General features: G+C 41.4%; 2 protein-coding genes across 5 annotated transcripts in view; both read left to right on the top strand.

Moving 5' to 3' along the window:
* LOC125106107 (zinc finger protein 620-like) overlaps window positions 1–19,448 on the top strand; it is a 39,421-nt gene that overhangs the window by 14,864 nt on the left and 5,109 nt on the right. For 2 of the 4 annotated variants that reach the window (XM_047739740.1, XM_047739736.1), the window contains exons 1-2: window positions 11,869–11,982; window positions 12,843–12,958. The exons of 1 other annotated variant lie outside the window; for it this stretch is intronic. In XM_047739740.1, the coding sequence (XP_047595696.1) occupies window positions 12,926–12,958 (33 nt within the window). In that variant the 5' untranslated portion in view covers window positions 11,869–11,982; window positions 12,843–12,925. Of the gene's footprint in view, window positions 1–11,654; window positions 11,672–11,868; window positions 11,983–12,842; window positions 12,959–19,448 lie in introns of those variants that run through there. One more of the 4 variants, XM_047739750.1, reaches the window with a different exon arrangement.
* The window catches only part of ZNF621 (zinc finger protein 621), a 34,775-nt gene continuing 27,227 nt past the window's right edge, over window positions 11,901–19,448 (top strand). The window contains exon 1 of the mRNA XM_047739786.1: window positions 11,901–11,982. The gene's annotated coding sequence lies outside the window, so the exon portion shown is untranslated. The remainder of the gene's footprint in view (window positions 11,983–19,448) is intronic.

Here is a 19,448-nt window from a genome sequence, read left to right as displayed (position 1 = left end):
TACTTTCATATAAATTTTAGAATCTAGATTCTTTAGGATTTTAGAATGAAGATGATTTCTGGGGCGTCTGGGTGGTTCAGTGGGTTAAAGCCTCTGCTGTCAGCTCGGGTCATGGTCTCAGGGTCCTGGGTCGAGCCCCACGTCAGGCTCTCTGCTCAGTGGGGAGCCTGCTTCCCCCCCGCCCCTGACTGCCTCTCTGCCTACTTGTGATCTCTGTCAAATAAATAAATAAATAAAATCTTTAAAAAATGATTTCCATTGGGATTGCCTTGACCTACAGATTAATTTGAGAAATGACAGTTTCATAAAACGAAGTCTTCTCATTCAGGAACATCTTCTGTTGTCATTTGTTCAGCTCTTATGTTCTTCAGTGAAGGAGTGTGTGTGTGTGTGTGTGTGTGTGTATAAACTATAGATCATGTCCAACTTATAATTGATTTTCTGGGCATAGTATTTCTTTTTTCTATCACAATCTTCATCTCATCAGCTAATTTTTGACTGATCATGCTTCCCCTTCTGTGCCTAGCTCAGGGCTTGAGTAGGAAATTTTTGTTTTGTCAGCCACAGTGACCTTCAAGGACATGGTTGTGTACCTCACCCAGAAACACCAGGCCAGCCCAATGCCTGTTAAGAACCTGCCTCAAGAGGAGGAGTCAAGATGGCGGAGAAGTAGCAGGCTGAGACTACTTCAGGTAGCGGGAGATCAGCTAAATAGCTTATCTAAAGATTGCAAACACCTACAAATCCAACGGGAGATTGAAGAGAAGAAGAACAGCAATTCTAGAAACAGGAAATCAACCACTATCTGAAAGAACCCTACGGAAAGCGCTCAGGGAACAAAAGCTCCCGAAAGCAAACCCAGCAAACCCGAGCGGATTACTAGCCCGGCCCCGGGAAGGGCGGTGCAACTCCGCCTGGGGCAAAGACGCTTGAGAATCACTACAACAGGCCCCTCCCCCAGAAGATCAACGAGAAACCCAGCCAGGACCAAGTTCACCTACCAAGTAGAGCAGTTTCAATACCAAGGAGAGCGGCGGAATTCCAGAGGAGAAGAAAGCAAAGCATGGAACTCATGGCTTTCTCCCCATGATTCTTTAGCCTTGCAGTTAATTTAATTTTTTTTTCTTTTTCAATTTTTTTTCTCTTCTTCTGCTAATTGTTTTTAACTTTTACCGTTTTCTTTTTTAATTTTTTAAATAGTTTATCTAATATATATATATATATTTTTTTCCTTTTTATATTTTTTATCGGCTTTCTTTTTTTAAGTTTCTTTTCTTTTTTTTTTTTTTTCTTTCTGAACCCCTTTTTATCCCCTTTCTCCCCCCTCACGATTTGGGATCTCTTCTGATTTGGCTAAAGCATATTTTCCTGGGGTTGTTGCCACCCCTTTAGTATTTTACTTGCTCCTTCATATACTCTTATCTGGACAAAATGACAAGGCGGAAAAATTCACAACAAAAAAAAGAACAAGAAGCAGTACCAAAGGCTAGGGACCTAATCAATACAGACATTGGTAATATGTTAGATATAGAGTTCAGAATGACGATTCTCAAGGTTCTAGCCGGGCTTGAAAAAGGCATGGAAGATATTAAAGCAACCCTCTCGGGAGATATAAAAGCCCTTTCTGGAGAAATAAAAGAACTAAAATCTAACCAAGTTGAAATCAAAAAAGCTATTAATGAGGTGCAATCAAAAATGGAGACTCTCACTGCTAGGATAAATGAGGCAGAAGAAAGAATTAGCGATATAGAAGACCAAATGACAGAGAATAAAGAAGCTGAGCAAAAGAGGGACAAACAGCTACTGGACCACGAGGGGAGAATTTGAGAGATAAGTGACACCATAAGACGAAACAACATTAGAATAATTGGGATTCCAGAAGAAGAGGAAACAGAGAGGGGAGCAGAAGGTATGTTGGAGAGAATTATTGGAGAGAATTTCCCCAATATGGCAAAGGGAACAAGCATCAAAATCCAGGAGGTTCAGAGAACCCCCCTCAAAATCAATAAGAATAGGTCTACACCCCGTCACCTAATAGTCAAATTTACAAGTCTTAGTGACAAAGAAAAGATCCTGAAAGCAGCCCGGGAAAAGAAGTCTGTAACGTACAATAGTAAAAATATCAGATTGGCAGCAGACTTATCCACAAAGACCTGGCAGGCCAGAAAGAGCTGGCATGATATATTCAGAGTACTAAACGAGAAAAACATGCAGCCAAGAATACTATATCCAGCTAGGCTATCATTGAAAATAGAAGGAGAGATTAAAAGCTTCCAGGACAAACAAAAACTGAAAGAATTTGCAAATACCAAACCAGCTCTACAGGAAATATTGAAAGGAGTCCTCTAAGCAAAGAGAGACCCTAAAAGTAGTAGATCAGAAAGAAACAGAGACAATATACAATAACAGTCACCTTACAGGCAATACAATGGCACTAAATTCATATCTCTCAATACTTACCCTGAATGTTAATGGGCTAAATGCCCCAATCAAAAGACACAGGGTATCAGAATGGATAAAAAAAACAAAACCCATCTATATGTTGCCTACAAGAAACTCATCTTAAACCCGAAGACACCTCCAGGTTTAAATTGAGGGGGTGGAAAAGAATTTACCATGCTAATGGACATCAGAAGAAAGCAGGAGTGGCAATCCTTATATCAGATCAATTAGATTTTAAGCCAAAGACTATAATAAGAGATGAGGAAGGACACTATATCATACTCAAAGGAACTGTCCAACAAGAAGATCTAACAATTTTAAATATCTATGCCCCTAACGTGGGAGCAGCCAACTATATAAACCAATTAATAGCAAAATCAAAGAAACACATCGACAATAATACAATAATAGTAGGGGATTTTAACACTCCCCTAGCTGAAATGGACAGATCATCCAAGCAAAAGATCAACAAGGAAATCAAGGACTTAAATGACACACTGGACCAGATGGACATCACAGATATATTCAGAACATTTCATCCCAAAGCAGCAGAATACACATTCTTCTCTAGTGCACATGGAACATTCTCCAGAATAGATCACATTCTTGGTCCGAAATCAAGTCTCAACCGGTATCAAAAGATTGGGATCATTCCCTGCATATTTTCAGACCACAATGCTCTGAAGCTAGAACTCAATAACAAGAGGAAATTTGGAAAGAACCCCAATACATGGAGACTAAACAGCATCCTTCTAAAGAATGAATGGGTCAACCAGGAAATTAAAGAAGAATTGAAAAAATTCATGGAAACAAATGATAATGAAAAAACAACAGTTCAGAATCTGTGGGACACAACAAAGGCAGTCCTGAGAGGAAAATATATAGCAGTACAAGCCTTTCTCAAGAAACAAGAAAGGTCTCAGGTACACAACCTAACCCTACACCTAAAGGAGCTGGAGGAAGAACAAGAAAGAAACCCTAAACCCAGCAGGAGAAGAGAAATCATAAAGATCAGAGCAGAAATCAATGAAATAGAAACCAAAAAAAAACAAAGAACAAATCAACGAAACTAGGAGCTGGTTCTTTGAAAGAATTAATAAGATTGATAAACCCCTGGCCAGACTTATCAAAAAGAAAAGAGAAAGGACCCAAATAAATAAAATCATGAATGGAAGAGGAGAGATCACAACGAACACCAAAGAAATACAGACAATTATAAGAACATACTATGAGCAACTCTACGCCAACAAATTTGACAATCTGGAAGAAATGGATGCATTCCTAGAGACATATAAGCTACCACAACTGAACCAGGAAGAAATGGAAAGCCTGAACAGACCCATAAGCAGTAAGGAGATTGAAACAGTCATCAAAAATCTCCAAACAAACAAAAGCCCAGGGCCAGATGGCTTCCCGGGGGAATTCTACCAAACAGTTAAAGAAGAACTAATTCCTATTCTCCTGAAACTGTTCCAAAAGATAGAAATAGAAGGAAAACTTCCAAACTCATTTTATGAGGCCAGCATCACCTTGATCCCAAAACCAGACAAGGATCCCAACAAAAAAGAGAACTACAGACCAATATCCTTGATGAACACAGATGCAAAAATTCTCGCCAAAATACTAGCCAATAGGATTCAACAGTACATTAAAAGGATTATTCACCACGACCAAGTGGGATTTATTCCAGGGCTGCAAGGTTGGTTCAACATCCGCAAATCAATCAATGTGATACAACACATTAATAAAAGAAAAAACAAGAACCATATGATACTCTCCATAGATGCTGAAAAAGCATTTGACAAAGTACAGCATCCCTTCCTGATCAAAACTCTTCAAAGTGTAGGGATAGACGGCACATACCTCAATATTATCAAAGCCATCTATGAAAAACCCACCGCAAATATCATTCTCAATGGAGAAAAACTGAAAGCTTTTCCGCTAAGGTCAGGAACATGGCAGGGATGTCCATTATCACCACTGCTATTCAACATACTATTAGAAGTCCTAGCCTCAGCAATCAGACAACAAAAGGAAATTAAAGGCATCCAAATTGGCAAAGAAGAAGTCAAACTATCACTCTTCGCAGATGATATGATACTCTATGTGGAAAACCCAAAAGACTCCACTCCAAAACTGCTAGAACTTGTACAGGAATTCAGTAAAGTGTCAGGATATAAAATCAATGCACAGAAATCAGTTGCATTTCTCTACACCAACAACAAGACAGAAGAAAGAGAAATTAAGGAGTCCATCCCATTTACAATTGCACCCAAAACTATAAGATACCTAGGAATAAACCTAACCAAAGAGGCTAAGAATCTATACTCAGAAAACTATAAAGTACTCATGAAAGAAATTGAGGAAGACACAAAGAAATGGAAAAATGTTCCATGCTCCTGGATTGGAAGAACAAATGTTGTGAAAATGTCTATGCTACCTAAAGCAATCTACACATTTAATGCAATTCCTATCAAAATACCATCCATTTTATTTCAAAGAAATGGAACAAATAATTCTAATATTTATATGGACCAGAAAAGACCTCAAATAGCCAAAAGAATATTGAAAAAGAAAGCCAAGGTTGGTGGCATCACAATTCCAGACTTTAAGCTCTATTACAAAGCTGTCATCATCAAGACAGCATGGTACTGGCACAAAAACAGACACATAGATCAATGGAACAGAATAGAGAGCCCAGAAATGGACCCTCAACTCTATGGTCAACTCATCTTCGACAAAGCAGGAAAGAATGTCCAATGGAAAAAAGACAGCCTTTCAATAAATGGTGTTGGAATAATTGGACAGCCACATGCAGAAAAATGAAATTGGACCATTTCCTTACACCACACACGAAAATAGACTCAAAATGGATGAAGGACCTCAATGTGAGAAAGGAATCCATCAAAATCCTCGAGGAGAACACAGGCAGCAACCTCTTCAACCTCAGCCGCAGCAACATCTTCCTAGGAACATCGCCAAAGGCAAGGGAAGCAAGGGCAAAAATGAACTATTGGGATTTCATCAAGACCAAAAGCTTTTGCACAGCAAAGGAAACAGTGAACAAAACCAAAAGACAACTGACAGAATGGGAGAAGGTATTTGCAAATGACATATCAGATAAAGGGCTAGTGTCCAAAATCTATAAAGAACTTAGCAAACTCAACACCCAAAGAACAAATAATCCAATCAAGAAATGGGCAGAAGAAATGAACAGACATTTCTGCAAAGAAGACATCCAGATGGACAACAGACACATGAAAAAGTGCTCCATATCACTCGGCATCAGGGAAATACAAATCAAAACCACAATGAGACATCACCTCACACCAGTCAGAATGGCTAAAATCAACAATCCGGAAATGACAGATGCTGGCGAGGATGCAGAGAAAGGGGAACCCTCCTACACTGTTGGTGGGAATGCGAGCTGGTGCAACCACTCTGGAAAACAGCATGGAGGTTCCTCAAAATGTTGAAAATAGAACTACCCTATGACCCTGCAATTGCACTGCTGGGTATTTACCCTAAAGATACAAACGTAGTGATCCGAAGGGGCATGTGCACCTGAATGTTTATAGCAGCAATGTCCACAATAGCCAAACTATGGAAAGAACCTAGATGTCCATCAACAGATGAATGGATAAAGAAGATGTGGTATATATACACAATGGAATACTATGCAGCCATCAAAAGAAATGAAATCTTGCCATTTGTGACGACGTGGATGGAACTAGAGGGTATCATGCTTAGCGAAATAAGCCAATCGGAGAAAGACAACTATCATATGATCTCCCTGATATGAGGAAGTGGAGATGCAACATGGGGGGTTAAGGGGGTAGGAGAAGAATAAATGAAACAAGATGGGATTGGGAGGGAGACAAACCATAAGTGACTCTTAATCTCACAAAACAAACTGAGGGCTGCTGGGGGGAGGGAGATTGGGAAAGGGGGGCAGGGTTATGGACATTGGGGAGGGTATGTGCTATGGTGAGTGCTGTGAAGTGTGTAAACCTGGTGATTCACAGACCTGTACCCCTGAGGATAAAAATGTATTATATGTTTATAAAAAATAAAAAACTAAAAAAAAAAAAAAAAGAACCTGCCTCAAGATGTGATGTTGGAGATTTATGGGACTATAGCTTCTCTAGGTAAGGCCTCTCTTTCCTCTAGGACTCAACCTCTGTACCTTGGAGCTTCCTAGTTCTTTTCCTCTTATAGGCATAGGTGTCTCTCCTCAGCTCAGTTTTCATAACTCTGTGAGCTGAGTTCCCCAGTCATCAGACTCAGAGGTTCCTGGTTGAGAGGAGCCCTAGGTTCTCTTTAGTATTAAAACAGAGGTTCCCCAATTCCCTAGAAGAGACTCTGGGCAAAATGGGAAATGAAAAGTTTTCTGATGCCCTCCTTAAACCCTTGGTTCCTACCTCACCCTTGTTTTTTTGAGATCTTGGTCCTCTACTGCTACCCCTATTTCAGCGCATATTCAGATAGGCCCTCGTAAGGTAAGTTTCTTAAGTTTTTTCTCTAGTGAGACCGGTGCAAGGGCTCCTAAGACCCACCTACCTTGTCCTCCTGGGTATTCCACTTCCCTTTCCACCTGCTAAAAGCAGAGTATGGGCTGAAAGGAGTTCCAGAATCAACTCTGATTCCTGGTACTCTCCTGTTCTGATAGCTTTGCTAGAGCAAGGAGAGGTCTCATGGGCCCAGATCCCTGGACACAGGTTGGCACAAAGGTCCTGAGAGGGATGCCTGAGTGGCTCAGTTGGTCAAGCGTCTGCCTTCAGTTCAGGACATGATCCCAAGGTCCTGGGAACAAGCGCTGCATTGGGCTCCCTGCTTGGCAGGGAGCCTCTATCCCCCTCTGCCTGCTGCTTCCCCTGCTTGTGCACTCACTCACTCTCTCACTCTCTGACACATAAATAAATAAAATCTCAGAAAAAAGAAAGGTCCTGAGAGATGTCAGTACAGGTAAGTAGGAGAACCTGTGAGCTTCCTTTCCTACTTCTACTTTCTCTTTGTTTTCTTTCTCAAATGGCTGCTGTGGGGGATGAAGATGGTCATTCTTAAAGTATTGTAGGACATTTGGTGAAGGCTCAGTGGAGCATCTGCCCTGAATTAGATAGGACACTCCCCAGGGACCCATTCCTGCAAGGGTTCTGCACATTCTGCCACATATTTGTGTTACCACCCTCCTCCAGCCACACACCTTTTATTTCATATAATGGGATAATTTAATTTTCCACTAGTTTCAATACAGAGGTGTATTTTAATTACAGTTAGAGGAATTTAGGCTCCCATGAACTAGCCCGGGAGAGCATACAGAACATTATCATTCATTGTTTCTATAAGAAAATGTAATGTTTCTTTTTTTTTAAGGTATTATTTATTTATTTATGTCAGAGAGAAACCAAGCATGTATGAGTTGGGAAGGACAGAGGGAGAAGAGCAAGAATCCAAGTGGACTCGCACTGATTGTTGAGTCCCACGTGGGGCTCAATTCCATAACCCTGAGATCATGACCTGAGCTGAAATCAAGAGTTAGACGCTTAACTGACTGAGCCACCCACGTGTCCTGAATATGTAATATTTCTTTTTCTTTTTTAAAAAAGATTTTATTTATTTATTTGACAGACAGAGATCACAAGTAGGCAGAGAAGCAGGCAGAGAGAGGAGGAAGCAGGCTCCCTGCTGAGCAGGGACCCCCCTATGCGGAGCTCGATCCCAGATCATGACCTGAGCCGAAGACAGAGGCTTTAACCCTCTGAGCCACCCAGGCACCCCATATGTAATGTTTCTAAAGAGTGACCTAATAATAAACTCTATGAGGAAATCATGGTCGTAACTGGGATGGAAACTGGCTTTCTTCATTTGAAAGAAGTCCATTAAGCAAGATTTTTAAAAATCCAGAAGAGTACATTGTGGCCTTTCCTATTCTTCTCAGCCTATCCCAATTTCTCAAACTATACAGAGCTTTCATGTAGCATTGCCACTTTTAATTCAGCCTTGCTGTCACTCTGAAGCAGTGCCTTCTCAGGAAGGGCTCTCCCGCAGGAAGGACTTAAGACTATTTTGGTGAGAAAGCTTCCCTGCATCTACTGTGAATTCTCTTTATGGGTTGTCTGTTTAGCCTGCTAATGACCCTCACAGGGGGATTCAGGGAACTTTTCTTTCATTCTTTTATAATGGGTAGGCAGTAGGTAGGATTCAGGAGAAAAAAAAAATCAAAATACAAGATTAGTGTATCAAATACAGTCTGAGTCAATCCCAGATCTCTTAAAAAAAAAAAAAAGAAAGAAAGAAAGAAAGAAAAAAAAAAACCGTAGGAAAAAAGACAATGATTTTGTTTCTGAAAATTATATTTATTAACTGTGTTTTCCAGTACTACTTATGAAGAAAACCTCTGAAAAACCATTGTATTGTAGCAGTTTAGAGCAGGAGAGAAAAATATGGGATCTCTGTGGCTCTAGTTGATGGACAGAAATTTGTCCTAGTCATAGCCCATCATATGGGGATGGGAACACTGAGACTGTATGTCTTAAATTGTTTGTAATAGTCCTTCATGGGAAGATAGTTTATTTATAAAGAAGTTGATCATAATAGTAGATTTCAGAGACCTATTCTGCAGTGGGCTAGTGGGTTTTTTTTAAAAATCAATGACAAGATAAAACAATAAAAGCCCATCTAGAATAATGCCTTATATACAATACAGGAAAGATAACATCTTTGATGGAGAGAAAAACCTTTGTAAACTGTACAGATAAGAAAAAAAAAATGTAAATGCTTTTCCAACACTTAACAGAAAAGTTTTTCTCAGATACTCAGTGACTAACGGAATTAGTTTTGGAAATAGGATTTAGGCTTATAGTCAGAACAGGAACATTGGGCAAATGATAGCAGAATGAAAGAAGATATGCTGAGTGTGAGGGAAAGTTTCCTTAGAAGAAAGTTTGAGTCCATAAAAGCCAGGCCGGGGAGATATAAAAGGGAGCAGGACATTTCTATATATAAATGGCCTTGAAGATATGACTAAACATCATTATTAAAGGGTGTGCTCAGCAGAAGAAGGAAGAATGAGGAGGACATCATGTCCAGAAAAGCATGGGTCCGTTGTAGGGAAATTGTGGATTCAGCATGACAATTGTCCATGCTCAACAGTCCATGCTCAGCAGCAGGGCTGGAAATTTGTGTGTTCATACTGTTAAGGGCAGACAGATAGGTTCTAATAGGACACCTGGAGGCCAGCACTAAGGAAGTCATGGCCAACTATTAGGAAGGTCAGAGTCCTGTCCTGGCAGCACTCCACAATAAGCCGGGTCAAACCAAAGAAGTCCAAGATGGCGGATGCCATAACAGGAAACTCCTGACCAAATTAGGAAGAAAAGGTAGGAAACCCTGATTCACACCCCAGATAATGAAGATTCTGCTCTCTAGTTAACAACTGTCAATACAAGATAGAAACCCAACCCCCTGGGCATCCATCTCTCTCTCTCTCTCTCTCGAGCTCACCAGCTCTCCTATCTCTAGAGTGCACTTTTCACTTTAATAAACTTTACCTCTTATGTCACTTAACCACTGTGCTGTGTGTCTGTCTTTGAGTTCATTCTCATGACAAGTCCAAGAACTCTCAGCAACTCCTTTGGGTCTGGCTGGGTCAAGGCCCCAGGGCCTGAGGTCTCCCCAGTTGACCCAGCAACAATACCAAGAAGGGTTTGTAAAACAACAACAACAACAAACCCCCCAAAACCCCAAACTAGGATATCATAAAGTCAGCAGTAGAAAATATGCAACTAGGAATTTTTTAAAAGTTGTGCAATAAAAGAGATATAATCTTTACATACCATTTGGCTCTGTAGTGAGCACTATTTACATGGTACAGGGAAAAGGACTTTCCGAGTTGCTAGAGTAACTGGAGATAGAGATATTTTGAGTGACATCTTGGCACTGCAATCATTATTGCTACCTGACAGATTCTGGCTGTATTGTAGGGATGACCAAAGGGTCCAGAATTTATAAACATTCCTTTACACAACAGTGTATACATTTGTGTGTGTGTGTGTGTGTGTGTGTGTGTGTGTGTGTATAAATTCTTCTGATTAGGTTGAGTATAAAAGCATGGCTCACAAAAGATGAGTTTCTCTGATATAGAAGGACCCACGCCAGTATCCTAATATGGGGCTTGATCTTAGGACACTGAGATCATGACCTGAGCCAAAATCAAGAGTCACATGTTTAACTAACTGAGCCACCCAAACACACCTGCTTCTGCTTTCAGTGGTTACCCCATTTTCAATAAAATTTTGTAAAACTTGGCTAATTAAATCTTACTCAACCATATGTAAATGTTGCATGAAGTTTTCCCTAAACTGTGCCACATCTTGGAAGTCTCAACAGCACTTGTATCTTCGAAAGCAAAAAAGACAATTAGAAAAACAAAACAGGAGCGCCTGGGTAATTCAGTGGGTTAAGCCTCTGCCTTTGGCTCAGGTCATGATCTCAGAGTCCTGGGATCGAGCCCAGCATCGGGCTCTCTGCTCAGCAGGGAGCCTGCTTCCCTTCCTCTCTCTCTCTCTCTCTCTCTCTCTCTGCCTGCCTCTCTGCCTACTTGTGATCTCTCTCTCTCTGTCAAATAAATAAAATCTTAAAAGAAAAGAAAACAACCCGCAAGCATTTACTGTGCGCCAGGCACTACTGTAAATACTTTGCTAATCCATTAACTAATTATTAAACCTCAACAGTTCTTTGCGGTTGGTATCACTATTGTATGAGCTGCTGCTCACACAGCTAAGACGTGGTACAGCCAGGTTTCCGGAGCTATGTAGTCCATGCTCTCCACTAATGAACCGTTGGCTGTTCAAATGATGGGCCCCGCATACTGCAGTGGGCCTCCCACTGCAGCGCCGCCACAGAACCTAGCTAGGCAGCTTCAGGACCTGAAGAGCAGCCAGGAGTGGTAAACGCCAGGGAAGCCTGGCTGATTCCTGGGATTGCAAACGTTCTGTGGTCTGAGGGGGCCAGACCATGTCCCCGGGAGGAGCTACCGAGAGAGGGCGCTGCAGGGCCCGAGCCTGGAGCCCGCAACTCTGGCTCGCAGTCTCAGAGAGAAGGAACAGCGGCTGTAGCAGCTCGGCTGGGGAACCGCGGAGACGCGCACGTTTTCATGTTCCTAGAGAGGAGGGGAAACGGTTCTACGTATTTCCGGCGGAGCGGGTTCTAAGCCTTCCCGGGAGCGCAGGTTCGCAGCCCTCCCACCCGTTCCCTGTAGCTGTGGCGCTCGGCCGTAGCGGTCGATTGGGCTCCGGGTCCGGCTAACGGGGCTACATCCCCACGGCGTTCTCGAGCACCTGGTTCCCCAGTCCCTGTGGCTCTGGGGTGAGGGGGTACTGGGACAGAGGGGGCCCCCGGCGGAAGACGGCATTTGAGGGGTGCCCGGCAGCAGCAGCAGCCCTACTCGTGCCTCTTTTTTTCTCTTCAGCCTCACCTCGAACCCCGAAGGCGCTGTGTGAAGTGGGGACCCCAGCCATGCTCCAGATCATGTGGCGCCAGGTGAGCGAGCGTCCTCTCTGCCTCCGTCGTCCCCCTTACCGGCCCTCCCACCCTTAGATGGCAAGTGAGAGCAGATGTCAGTCCGCATCCAGAGCTTGAGTTGTCCAGGTCTTACGGGACTTGGGTCCTTGGACTCAGCATCCGTAGAAACGAGACTGGACCCCAAATTTAAAGTCACAAGAAAGGCTTTATTGGGGCTTAAGCTCGAGCACAGGGGAGCAGCACAAAGAATCCTCAGGCTGACTCCGAGGAGAGGTCAAGGAGAATTTTTTTTTTTAAACCCCACTATTTTTTTTTTTTTTTTTTAAAGATCTTATTTATTTGACAGACAGAGATCACCACTAGGCAGAGAGGCAGGCGAGGGGGGCGGTGGGAAGCAGGCCCCCGCTGAGCAGAGAGCCTGTTGCGGGGCTCGATTCCAGGACCCTGGGACCGTGACCTGAGCCGAAGGCAGACGCTTTAACCCACTGAGCCACCCAGGCGCCCCCCAAGGAGAATTTTTAATAAGATACTTAGGTAGGAAGATCGTGCCGTCTAAGCAAGTAGAGCCGGGCATTTATTAGCACCTACACACTTAAAGGTCATGTTTCTTCATGCATCGCTTGCGTAATGAACTTGTTAAATCTCCACCCCTGGGTATGAGTTTTAGTATTAAAATGAGTCAAAAGTCGTGAAAGTTCAGCACTCGTGTGGATCTTGGAGGAGACTGGTTTGGACCGGTCGGGGCTTGCTCCTTAGCTGATGCTTTGCTCTGCAAGCAGTGAAAATAGCCAGTAGGGAGTTGTGGTAGAAAAGCGTTAACAGCCGGCAGGCAGCGGGGAGGTGCATGGGAGCTCCTTCCCGAGGTTCCCGTTTGACAGGCTTGTGGCTTTCATTGTGCGGCTGTCACTATCAGGTGTGTTCGGGCAGAGGAGGTGGAGTTGAGAGGGACGGAGAGATCAGAATGCCCAAACTAAGACATAATCAGGATGGAAAGGCAAGTGTGGGGGATTGATTGGGATAGATTTGCAGTGGAGGCTGAGAAGTAGAAATCTGCATCATTGCATATTGTGAAGACCCTTTTCACCTCTGTCCACAGGAGTGTTCTCTTTCCTTGGACAAAGTAATTCTAGTTTTTGTTGTTGTTGTGTTTGGTTTTGGTTTTGTTTTGTTTTGTTTTTGGTAGATTCCATTGGATTTTTACGTAGACATGCCATCTACAAATAAAGACAGTTTTACTTTTTTCTTTCCTGTCTGGATACCTTTTCTTTCTTTTTCTTGCCTAACTTCACTGGCATTTAATGTTGAGGACAGGTGGTGAGGGCAGATATCCTTGTCTTATTTGTGATCTCAAGTGAAAGCATTCAATATTTCTCAGTTAAAACCATCATAGGTTTTGTTTTATTTTGTAAATGCCCTTTATTACATTGAGAATGTTCTGTGCCTAGCTTGCTGAGAATTTTTATCAAGAGTGGGTGCTGGATTTTGACAAATGCTTTTTCTTTTCTTTTCTTTTCTTTTTCTATTGTGTTATGTTAGTTACCATAAAATACATCGTTAGTTTTTGGTGCAATGTTCCAAGATTGTTTATGCACCACACCCAGTGCTCCATGCAGTATGTGCCCTCCTTAATACCCACCACCAGGCTCACCCATTCCCCCCACCCCTCTCCCCTCCTAAACACTCAGTTTGTTTCTCAGAGCCCACAGTATGTCATGGTTCATCTTCCCCTCCGATTTCCACCTCCCCCTTCATTTTTCCTTTCCTTCTAATGTCCTCCATGCTATTCCTTATGTTCCACAAGGAAGTGAAACCCTATGATAATTGACTATCTCTGCTTGACTTATTTTGCTTAGCATAATCTCCTCCAGTCCTGTCCATGTTAATACAAAAGTTGGAAATTCATCCTTTCTGATGACTGAGTAAAATTCCATTGTGTATATGAACCAACCTCATTTTCTTTATCCATTACTCTGTTGAAGGGCATCTTGGCTCCTTCCACAGTTTGGCTATTGTGGACATTGCTGCTATGAACATAGGGGTACATATGGCACTTTTATGACATCTCTGTCTTTGGGGTAAATACCCAGTAGTGCAATTGCTGGGTGACAAATGCTTTTTCTATGTTGGTTTAGAGGACTTTATGGTTTTTCTATTTTAGTTTCTTAATATGGTGAATTACATTAATTTTTCAAATGTTCAACCAACTTTGCATTCCTTGAATAAAAACCATATGGTCATTTGTATTATTCTTTTACTGTATTTTGGATTCTCTTTTGTTAAAATTTTGTTTAGAATTTTTGCACTATGTTTGTAAGGGGTATCGATCTGCAGTTTTCTTGTTGTGACTGTCCATTGATTGAATAAGTTGGAAAGCATTCTGTCCTCTTGAGTATTTTGGAAGAATTTGTGTAGAAGTATTTGGTAGAATTTCTTCCTTAAATATTTGGTAGAATTCACCAGTGAAACCATTTAGGTGTGGAGTTTCCTTTCTAATAACTTGTATTTATTTATTTATTTTTTAAAGATTTTATTTTTTTATTTGACAGAGAAAGATCACAAGTAGGTAGAGAGGCAGGCAGAGAGAGAGAGAGAGAGAGAGGGGAGGAAACAGGCTCCCTGCTAAGCAGAGCAGAGAGCCTGATGTAGGACTTGATCCCAGAACCCTGAGATCATGACCTGAGCCGAAAGCAGAGGCTTAACCCACTGAGCCACCCAGGTGCCCCATGATAACTTTTATTTTTTATTTTTATTTTTTTTAAAGATTTTATTTATTTGACAGATAGATCACAAGTAGGCAGAGAGGCAGGCAGAGAGAGAGAGAGGGGAAGCAGGCTCCCCACCTAGCAGAGAGCCCAATGCCGGGCCAGATCCCAGGACCCTGGGATCATGACCTGAGCCGTACGTAGGCAGAGGCTTTAACCCACGGAGCCACCCAGGTGCCCCCCGTGATAACTTTTAGAATACAGTTTCAGTTCCTCTCCTTAATGAGTGTTGTTAATTTGTCTCTTTCAAGAAATTTGTCAATTTTTTTTTAAAGATTTTATTCATTTATTTGACAGATCACAAACAGGCAGAGAGGCAGGCAGAGAGAGAGGAGGAAGCAGGCTCCCTGCTGAGCAGAGAGCCCGATGCGGGGCTCGATCCCAGGACTCTGAGACCATGACCTGAGCCGAAGGCAGCGGCTTAACCCACTGAGCCACCCAGGCGCCCAAATTTGTCAATTTTTATCTAAGCTATAGACATTTATGGCATAAAGTTGTTAATAATATTTTCTTATCCTTTTATCTGCAGTTTTTTTGAACTAATATTGCTAATTTATTTCTTCTCTTTTATTTCTGATTAATCCAACCAGAGATTTATAAGTTGCATTGATCTTCACAAAATACCAGTTTTTGCTTTTGCTGATTTTTTTTTTATTGATTTTTGTCAGTTTTGTGTCGCTGATTTCCACTTGGATCTTTATTTTGTTTGTTCTACTTAGTTTGTGTTAAATTTGCTGTTTTTCTAGATTCAAAGGTGAATCTGAGGTCACTGATTCAAGACCTTCTCTCCTTTTTAAATTTTGTAACATAGGATTTAATATTATAAGTGTCTTCCTAAGTACTGCTTTAGTAGCATCCCTCATTTTGGTACATTGTGTTTTCATTTTCCTTGAGTTCAAAACACTTTCTGCATTCTTTTATGTTTTATTCTTTGATCTGTGTGTTATTTAGAAGTGTGTTATTTAGTTCATAAATATTTGGGAATGTTCCATGTGTCTGTCTGTTACTTCTAATTTTTTTTTTTAAAGATTTTTATTTATTTATTTGACAGACAGATCACAAGTAGTCAGAGAGGCAGGCAGAGAGAGAGAGGAGGAAGCAGGCTCCTCGCTTAGCAGAGAGCCCGATGTGGGGCTCGATTCCAGGACCCTGAGATCATGACCTGAGCCGAAGGCAGAGGCCTTAACCCACTGAGCCACCCAGGCGCCCCTGTTACTTCTAATTTAATTCTGTTGTGGTTAGTGAACATTCTTTGCATGACTTGATTTCTTTTTCTCTTATGGTCCAGAATATGGTCTACTTTATAAAATGTTCCTTGGACACCTGAGAAGATAGTATTCTGCTGTTTTGGGGTAGAGTGTTCTGTAAATGTCCATTAAGTCAGGTTGGGTAATATATTATTCATGTTTGGTAAATCCTTGTTGAGAAGGGTTATTGAAATTTCCAGCTATAATTAGGGATTTGTCTATTTCTCTTGCAGTTTTTTCAGTTTGCTTCATGTATTTTGAAGCTTTGTTACTAACTGCATAAACATGTAGAATTGTTATGTCTTCATGATGACCTAATCCCTTTATGGTCATAAATGACTTTCTTTATCTCTTAATATTCTTTGCTCTGGGGGCACCTGGGTGGCTTAGTGGGGTAAGCCTCTGACTTCGGCTTAGGTCATGATCTTGGGGTCCTGGGACCTAGCTCTGTGTTGGGCTCTGAGCTCAGAGGGGAGTCTGCTTGAGGATTCTCTCCCTCTCTCCTCCCCAAAATAAATTAATTAATCTTTAAAAAAATATTATTTGCTCTGAAAAATACATTGCCTTAAGTCAATATAGCCACTCTAGCTTTTTTTGATTAGTATATATATGTTTTACATCTTTTTGATTTTAACTTATTCTTGTCTTTTTACATGTAATATGCATTTCTTGAAGGCAGCACATAGTAGGCCCTTGCTCTTTAGAAAATCTAATCTGATAGTGTTTACTGGTTAGGATGTTTAGATTATGTATATTTGGCATAATTATTGGTACGGTTAGATTTGAGTCTGTCATCTTCCTAATTGTTTTCTAATTGTCCTGTCTGTTCTTTGTTCCCTTTTCTCTTGATTTTCCACCTTCTTTAGGACTAATAGTGTGTTTTACTCCATGTTTTCCTCTTCGTTGGCTACATATAAACTATAACTGTGTTACTATTTTAGAAATTGCTGTAGGGTTTGTAGTATGCATCTTTAGTTTATCACAGTCTACCTTCAATTACTTGTCCTTTAGGCTTTTTGAGGTTCTCTCACTGCTCCCTGATGGCTCTGTTCTTTTTGCCTTCAGTCTTTTTCTGTTTCCTTTTTGGTTAGTTTTTATTGCTATGCCTTCAAGTTCACAAGTTTTTGTTTTTTTTTTTTCTTCTTCAGTGTCAAATTTGCTGTCAATCCCATGAAGTGTATTTTTCATCTCACACATAGCAGTTTTCATATGTAGAAGTTTGATTTGGGTCTTTAAAAAAGTATATCTTTGGGGTGCTTGTGTCAGACTCTTGATTTCTGCTCAGGTCGTGATCTCAAGATGGTGAGATCCAGCTGCATCAAGATCGAGCCAAGCGTAGGGCTCCATGCTCAAAGGGGAGTCTGCTTGAATGAGATTCTCTTCTTCTCCCTCTGCCCCCTCCCCCAGCTCACGCGTGTGTGCTCTCTCTCTCAAATAAAGAAATCTTTACATACATATTTCTTCATATTGTATATATAAATACGATATAAAGCAATATGTATGTAAAGATATATATATATATATATATATATATATGTATCTATGTATATACACCTTGTCTCTATTTCACTTTGGATATTTGGAATACATTTATAATAACTGCTTTAATGTCCATCTCTCTAATGCTAACATCTATCAGTTCTGGGTTGATTTTGATTGCCTGGTCTTGTTAGGTCACCTATTTCCTGCCTCTTTGAATGCCTAGTAACCTATGATTGAATGCCAGATATTGTAACTTTTATCTTGTTTGATTCTAGGTTTTTTTAGTCCCCAAAATAGTCTTCTTTAAAAAAATCTTTTTTTAAGATTTTATTTTTAAGTAATTCCTATATCCAACCTATATCCAACATGAGGCTTGAAGTTAAAACCTTGAGATCAAGAGTCGTATACGCATGGGGCGCCTGGGTGGCTCAGTGGGTTAAAGCCTCTGCCTTCAGCTCGGGTCATGATCCCAGGGTCCTGGGATCGAGCCCCGCATCGGGCTCTCTGCTCAGCAGGGAGCCTGCTTCCTCCTCTCTCTCTCTGCTTACTTGTGATCTCTATCTGTCAAATAAATAAAATCTTTAAAAAAAAAAAAAAAGAGTCACATACACTGAGCCAGCCAGGCGCCCCTTCCCAAAATATTCTTGAGTCTTTTCTGGAATCAGGTTTAGTTACTTGGAAACAATTTGATTCTTCCTGGTCCTGATATTTATTATTTGCTAGTAGAATCTGGAAAGTAGAATTCTGGTCAGCCTAGGAATAATTACTCTCCACTACTAAGGCAAGAGTTTCCCGAGAGCTCTATCTAGTGGCCTATGAATTATGATATTTTCCAGTGTGGATAGTGGAAGTAGGCGCTGTTTCTAGCCCTATGTGAATGCCAGGCATTGCGTCCTTCAGTCCTTTCAAATGATCCTTTCTCTGGCTTTGAGTAGTTTCCACACACCTGAGCCCTGGTCCTTCTTTGCCCACTCGAGTGAACCCTCTGCAGATAATTGTTTTTGTTTTTTTTTAATCTGTGCAGCTCTCTTCTCTATAGTATTCTGTCCTCTAAACTCCGCTGTCTTGGTCTCCTCGGAAGCTACCAGGGAATCTGCTCGGCTTTGCCTCATTTCCTCCTCCCTGTGTTGCAGCCTGGAAACTCATAATAGTAAGCATGGTGACTCACAGGGCTCACCTTGTTAACTTCCTGTCCCTCTGGGATTGTTATCCTCCATTGCTGTCACCTAGTATCTGATGACTTGTTTTGTGTAAATTTGTCTTGTTTTGGTTTAGGCAAGATAAACCCAATTACTTTGACTCCATCTGAATGAAAACCGGAGGTTTTCACTCAGCATTTTTATTTTTTATTTTTTTAAATTCATTTATTTGAGAGAGAGATTGAGAGCAAGGGGAGAGGGAGAGAAAGAATCCCAGGCACACTCCACACTGAGTGTGAAATCTGATGCAGGGCCCATCTCATGACACTGAGATCACAGTCTGAGCAGAAATCAAGAGTCTGAGGCTTAACTGACTGGGCCACCCAGGGGCTCCTTCACTCAGCACTTTTAAAAACATTTCCCCTTTACTTTTGCCATATTGTCTGTTGCCATCTTGAATCCCCAGTCTTTGTGTATGTATATGTGTTTCCTGCTCTGAAGTCCTTTAGGATTTTTTTTTTTAAGATTTTATTTATCCATTTGAGAGAGAGAGAAGCATGAGGGGGGAGAAGGTCAGAGGGAGAAGCAGACTCCCCGTGGAGGTGGGAGCCCCATGCCGGACTCGATTCCGGGGCTCTGGGATCATGACCTGAGCGAAGGCAGTTGCTTAACCAACTGAGCCATCCAGGCACCCAGGATTTTTTTTTTTATGTTTTCATTTTTCTGAGACTTCTCAGTGATATGCCGTGTGTGGGTATTTTTCATTTACTACTCTGAGTACTTGTCAGTCCTCTCTCCTTCCTGGTGCTTTTAAACAGATAGAATTACCAAGTTTTAAAAAGCAGAGCACAGCG

The sequence above is a fragment of the Lutra lutra genome, chromosome 1 (assembly GCF_902655055.1).
Source record: "Lutra lutra chromosome 1, mLutLut1.2, whole genome shotgun sequence".
Classification (NCBI taxonomy): domain Eukaryota; kingdom Metazoa; phylum Chordata; class Mammalia; order Carnivora; family Mustelidae; genus Lutra; species Lutra lutra.
The sequence above is the reverse complement of the archived record's forward strand: the minus strand, read 5'-3'. Positions and strand labels throughout refer to the sequence as shown.